Genomic DNA, 6,790 nt, shown 5'->3' on the forward strand with positions numbered 1-6,790 from the left:
ATGAAATCTAGGAGTCAGAGGGTGGAGCGGAGAGAAATATCGGCATCATCAGCATTGAAATTGACGTTGCAAATTTGCTGTCATGCGTTAATTCAGTTATTTTAAATAACATAATTAATTGAATTTGTTTTTTCAGTGATTAATTAGCTCTCTTCCATGTGTTAATAAGCCCCTACTTTTTTCAATCTCGCCGTATTATTTAAGATTCACTGAAACATTACCAAGACCATAAGTGAGGTGTTGCTACATTGGGATAATTATGTAGGTTAAATGTAAAATATAGAAGAAACACAAAAAACATAACTACCTGGTGTCATTACCAAATCTAACTTCTGATGATACTAGCTGCAAACCTGAAAATATATACTCCAAAGCAGAGTCTGTGTGCATGCAGAATTTGATTCATTCAGTGAGCCTGAAATGAGGGTTGTATAACTGTATACCCCAGCAGGAGTCTGCATAATAAAACAAAAAAAAATCACCCTGGGGTGTAAATACAATTCAATAACACATTTTCCATATTCTCTACTGTGCTTTTAATGTCTTTATCAGCAGTGCAATTCATTGTCAGTTTATTTTTTCATTTATTATCTGCATAGTAGTCTAAAATTATTTTGGAAAATGGTTTGCCTCAAATTTTACAAATCAAATGAATGGTCTGTTTTGTGTTTAGTGGAATTAAAGGCAAAGGTCTTTTCTGCAGCAGTGCTGTTTGAGATGTAATACGGTCTCTTTTCTAGTCAGATTCTAGGGTCAGTCCTGGGAACTCTTTACAACCATGGTAGCCTTTTCTTTCAGTATTCACTTTTATTTTCTTGACATATTGTTAGACTGAGCTTCATGGAGAAACCTCCAGGCTCCTTCTAACAAAAAATATAAATAATGTGTAATGGCTTCCCGAAATACAATTGAAGAGTGGGTTTCCAAAACAATCAAAGTCCATTTTTGGTCAAAAATTAGAAGTCTTGCCTCGTGCACAGATTTTCATTTCTAACAATGAAAACCAGATTTCCAAAATGCATGCAGTCCCTTCCTGATTCTGCAAAAGGCACTGAGTCAATTGAGTTGTGTTAGGAAAAAAACGTTAAACTAGTAAAAGTTTAAAATAAATAAATACATTTAAAAAAAAGTGTGTTTTTTTAATTTATTTTTTTATTGCACATGTATTGCGCTTTTAGTTGTGACCTAAAATATGTTAAATTGCTGTAGATAACATTTTAAACACTTCATATAGTTTATATATTATTTTATTTAATAATTACTTCACTACAGACAGTGTCCTCAGTCTTGGACTGAGGATATTTTGAGAAACCAATTAATTTCAGGTGCTTATATTTCTGAATAAAATGTGTTATTGAATGTTAGGCATATCATTTAACTGATTTTGAATAAGTTTCACTGGAAACAAATAAGACAGGAGTGTGTTTTTTTTTCCTCTGTTTTGTCAAAACTAGTGATGTGGGCTGAGTGCGTTTTAGAAAACTGTCAGTTGTAATCTTTATTAAAAGCTGGCCTTGACAGTGGTTCTTCTAAAAATCAATGCAGTGATTGTAGCCATAGGATAATTGTCAGTCACCCCGCGGTTTAGTATGAAATATGATGAACCTTTTAACATCCAGTTGTTCATTTCTGTGTAAACGTAACATCTGACACTGGAATTGTTACTGTATACAAAAATGAATGTTCTTGGCTAAAGAAGTGTGGAAAAAACAAGAACTTGACTGAACATGATGAATACAAGCATTTATATTGAATCAAGCAATGTAATATAAATAAAAGGGTTATCCCATTGTATTCCAATAGAGTAATCCGTCGCATGTCGCATATCCACCCTAACCGTTTATCTGACGTGATCAAACTCTGCAGCAACGTTAGTTTATTATTGAACAGAGAAGATTAGTTCAGAGATTGTAGAGCCCACAAGTTTTCGTACACTGTGTTGTATGTGATCTGTGCGCAACCATTGTGGGGAGTGTCATATGAGTCAGTGTGTTGATATGTAAATAAATCCTGTTCGCCTGCGGGGTGCACATCAACTTCAACCTCCGTCTTGATCTCCTGCCACGCACCCACACGGCAGACAGCTACTCTGTCACAAGCATTAATACCCTGTATCTTTCGAAACAAGGGATTTAGGGGAGCTCCTTAATAAAAGCTGAACCTCAAAACTATAGTTGTGTGAATATAGTAATTTCTTACAGCTGTGTATAATGTTACCAGTATTTAAAACAGGATTCATTTATCCGCCTTTTTACATATCCGCCCTAATTCTGATCCCACGGCAGTCGGATTAGTGTACACTACTAATGTTATGACTGTACACCTTACCTAAAAATGACTGTGTTTGGAACAAATTGACAGAACGTACATTTCGAGAGTAGTAAAGCTGGCAACTTGCTTGTATTGGTGAAATTACAATGCCTATAGTAAGTATTCACCCCCCCCTTGTACGTTTTCACAGTTTGTTGCATTACAACCTGAAATCTTGCTGCATTTAAATGGGATTTTTTTTTCTTTTGATTTACACAACCTACTCAACACTTTGAAGAGGCAAGAGAATTTTTATTTTGAAGCAACAGTTAATGAAAAATAAAAAAAAATAAATGAATGTCTTGGTTAGATAAGTAATCACGCCCTGAGTAAATGCTTGGTAGAACCACCTTTGGCAGCAATTACAGCTGTGAGTCTTTTGGGGTAAGTCTCTACCAGGTTTCCACGTCTGTCAAGTTGGATGGGGATCATTAGTGGACAGCAATCTTCAAGTCTTGCCACAGATTCTCAATTGAATTCAAGTCTGGGCTTTGACTGGGCCACTCCAGGACATTCACTTTCTTGTTTTTAAGCTACTCCAGTGTCGCTTTGGCTGTGTGTTTGGGGTCATTGTCCTTCTGAAAGGTGAATCTCTATCCCAGTCTTAGGTCTTCTCCAGGCTGAAGCAGGTTTTCCTCAAGGATTTGCCTGTATTTAGCTCCATCCATTTTACCATCTACCCTGACAAGCTTCCCAGTCCCTGCCGATGAAATGCATTGCTGTAGCATGATGCTGCCACTACCATGCTTCACTGTAGGGATGGTGTTACCTGGGTGATTTGCAGTGTTGGATTTGTACCAGACATAACAGTTTGCATTTAGGCCAAATAGTTCAATTTTTGTTTCATCGGACCGCAGAATCTTTTGCCACATCTTTTCAGGGTCTTCCACATGCCTTTTTGTAAATTCCAAGTGGGATTTTACATGGGCTTTTTTCAGAAATGGCTTCTTTCTTGTCACTCTTCCATACAGGCCAGATTTGTGGAGTACCTCAGCTATTGTTGACACATGGACAGTTTCTCCCTGCTCAGTCATGGAACACAGTAGGTCTTTCAGAGTTGTCATTGGCCTCTTGGTGGCTTCTCTGACCAATGCCCTTCTTACCCGGCTGCTCAGTTTGGGAGGACAGCCTGCTCTAAGCAGATTCTGGGTGGTGCCGTATACCTTCCACTTAATGATCGACTTGACTGTGCTCCAAGGGATATTCACTGCCTTTAAAATCTTTTTATACCCCTCCCCTGATCTGTGCCTTTCCACAACTTTATCCTGGAGTTGTTTTGAAAGCTCCTCGGTTTTCATGGTAGTATCTTTGCTTTGAATGCACTACCCAACTGTGGGACCTTACAGAGACAGATGTATTTAACCTGAAATCAGGTGCATCACTTTAATTGCGCACAGATGGACCATTGTGTGAATTCTGAAGGCAATTGGTCACACCTCAGCTTATTTAGGAGTGTCATAGCAAAGGGGGTGAATACTTATCTAATACAACCCACCCCACCCTCATTTTTTCACACATTGAAAGTGTTGAGTAGGTTGTGTAAATCAAAAGAAAAAAAAAAACCCTTTAAATGCATCAAGATTTCAGGTTGTAACGCAACAAACTGTGAAACAATCCAAGGGGGCTGAATACTTACTATAGGCAGTGTAGGAGTCATAGCCTTGTACAATCAGAGAGGAAATGGAACTACAGGACTGTATTATTGAAAAAATAACAAACAAAGCCCATTTTAAAGTGATGACATTATTATACATTGGAGGTATTAAAGTGCACAAACACATAAAAGCATAGGTTTTAGAAACACAAGACTAGTTAACAGTATACCATGCTTGGTATACAGGGTGTGGCACCACAAAACTGTGTTCTACTCATAAATTCTCTTAAAACCCACACCACTAGAAACATTCAGTATGTTGATTGTAAAGCGTTCAGAATTTGTGGTGTCCAAATATTTTTAAGTAGTGTCAACACTGGTAACATACCTCAGCAGACCCTTTCCTATGCTGAAGTATGTTATGCTTCCATTGTGATGCAGCCTGTAATTCAAGATGAATACACTAGCTGTGTTTAAGCAGATGTAGATGTAAATGTAGTCCTCATTTTGCATCTAATGCAAAAGATTGATCCTTTACCCATCCATCACAACAGGTTTTGTAGTTGAGCAAAAATAAATCTGACCTGTGCTTTTCAATATCTGTTTTTCAGCATTGTAAAGAAGAAGCCAGAACCAAAAGAATTCAGTAAGATGAAACATACCCAGAAACGCAAATTTTTGTAAGTATTGGGTTTGGATCCTCTATGGGCACTAGACCACAATGGATACAGAGTGGGGTGGGGGTCATTCAGATCAGAATTGGAGTGTCAGGGCAGATCTATGAGGGGAGCTTGTCTAATGATATTCATCGCTCACCGTTCATTTACGCAAAGCAAACAAAAATAGAAAATACAGTTTATAACCTGAAAGACTGGAGCCATTGTTCAGAACTACTACACTTGCCATGTAGAGAATGTGTCAGTCATCTAGTAAAGATGGTACACAGTTGTGATCATCAGCTTTAATTTCCCAAAACATTGCGATCTGTTTCAGAGATGATGAAATGTCCAGATTTGCTGAGGCAATAAGCAATTCTGAATTCAAAAGCAACCCTCTGGCTGCCGTTGGGGAACACCTGCGGAAGAGACTGAAACAAGAAGAGGAAGAGAGCCCCAGCTGACCGCATCACCGGGCTGTGGGGATGGGTGTCATTGTGGAAGACTGGTCATTTATTTATGGTACCTCTGAGAAAACGGGGCCAGTCATTTCTCAACAACTCACTTAATTGTTATTTTTGTTTCCCCTACTTGTCATGCTTCATAACAGTGGAGATGTCTGAAAGAACAACATCATGGCTGCAAAAACTGTCCAGTTGGAAAATTGTTGTTATCATGTCTTATACAAAAATAAACATCACGCTCTGTATGATAATTCTATGTGAAAGGTCGACTGTGTTTTTATTCAGTGTTTTAAATTTCCTGAACATAACAAAATTGACAAACGAGAGGCGGGCATGAGGCCTTTAATGGTTGTCCACCTGGCCTCTTATATATCTTAATCAACTGCATTCCTTTTACATGTACTCCACCAGAACTTGTATTTTTCCACCACTTATATGACTGACTGAGAATAGAGACCACTTCACAAACACCTGTTTATAGATAGACTTTAAGAGTTTCAAGCAACAGCTTAGCAGGCTGCCAGCTAATAGTTTCTATGGAAACTCAAAATGTCTACAGACAAAAACTGGCAGGGAGAAGAGGGAGACAAACAGAAATGTGCTTTCATGTTTTAAACAAAATAAGTAATTTACAAAGGAGATTCTGGAATAGAAATGATGTACTGGATGCTGCAGTTTATCACTGGGACGTTTTAACATAGCTATATAAAGAGACTCATTAAGTACCGATAGTTTACATTCTGTATAGCAATACATCATTTGGGTCAGGGGTGGTACAGTTTTATTAACACGTGCCCCTGTTTTTATACATCATTTGAAATCCCCAAATGGAATATCGTATCTCTTCAACCATCTTATTGATTTCTCTCTCTGTAGCATGACTCACTCTTCACTCCATGCAGCTGTACTAGGTGAACCACTGGGGTCCTAGTTTTGAAATGCTGGCATTATAGAAAGCACGTCTAATATATTGTCTCCCTTGCAAAAGATGACAGTATTTTTTATGCTATTTTTGCAGTTTTACCATGGTTATACAATGTGATTACAAAATGTACCATGTTTTGTAAAATGCTTTACCATATCTCTATGGGCTATACAATGCTTACCAAGTTCTGCAGAGTGCTTTTTATCTGAGCCTTAACTGGCAGGATCCTTAAGGATCATAAATCCTGAATATTTCCTTTAATTCAATTATTTCAAAATTGCTGATGCCATTCTACATCATAGTTCCCACAAATATGATCAATAAACACCATGCAGGCCGTTACTAATCATTATTAAATGCATCAGGAAGGTATCACTTTCATTTCTGCAATTAATCAGCAGACAATAAACGCTCGACAGATGATACCAGTATCATTAATGGGAAAGGTGCACCTCATTGATGTTCAGTATCATTACTGTTGCCGTTAAAAGCTGAAGCCTTTTGTACATGATTCAGTCATCTTTAAATAATCGAGTAAAAGACCATGTTGGTTATTAGGATTGTATTTTTTCATTGTCTAAAAATAGATATTTCACAATCAAACAATATTTGTTAAAGCAGAAAAAATAGTGCTTCAAAATTTATAATTTTCTCTAGAGTTATTACAACTAGTGTTCCTAAATATTTAAATGCTTACCTGAAAAACCATAAATGTAAAATTTTAGAATATTTCAACACACATGTCCTCTTCTTGTACTGGACAGAGTGATCTTAGCAGAAATATTTCCGATGTTTGATGCAGCTGATGTCTTTTATTGAAGATATTTTAAAGATATTGTGC

The 6,790-nt window shown here is 37.3% G+C and overlaps 1 protein-coding gene across 1 annotated transcript in view; it reads left to right on the forward strand.

Annotated features, from left to right (window-relative positions):
* The window catches only part of LOC121322036 (protein FAM207A-like), a 95,484-nt gene extending 90,212 nt beyond the window's left edge, over positions 1–5,272 (forward strand). The window contains exons 5-6 of the mRNA XM_041261479.1: positions 4,516–4,584; positions 4,898–5,272. Coding sequence (XP_041117413.1) covers positions 4,516–4,584; positions 4,898–5,024 — 196 coding nt within the window. The 3' untranslated portion in view covers positions 5,025–5,272. The remainder of the gene's footprint in view (positions 1–4,515; positions 4,585–4,897) is intronic.
* Positions 5,273–6,790: the final 1,518 nt, after the last annotated feature.

Source organism: Polyodon spathula, chromosome 10 (assembly GCF_017654505.1).
Source record: "Polyodon spathula isolate WHYD16114869_AA chromosome 10, ASM1765450v1, whole genome shotgun sequence".
Taxonomy (NCBI): domain Eukaryota; kingdom Metazoa; phylum Chordata; class Actinopteri; order Acipenseriformes; family Polyodontidae; genus Polyodon; species Polyodon spathula.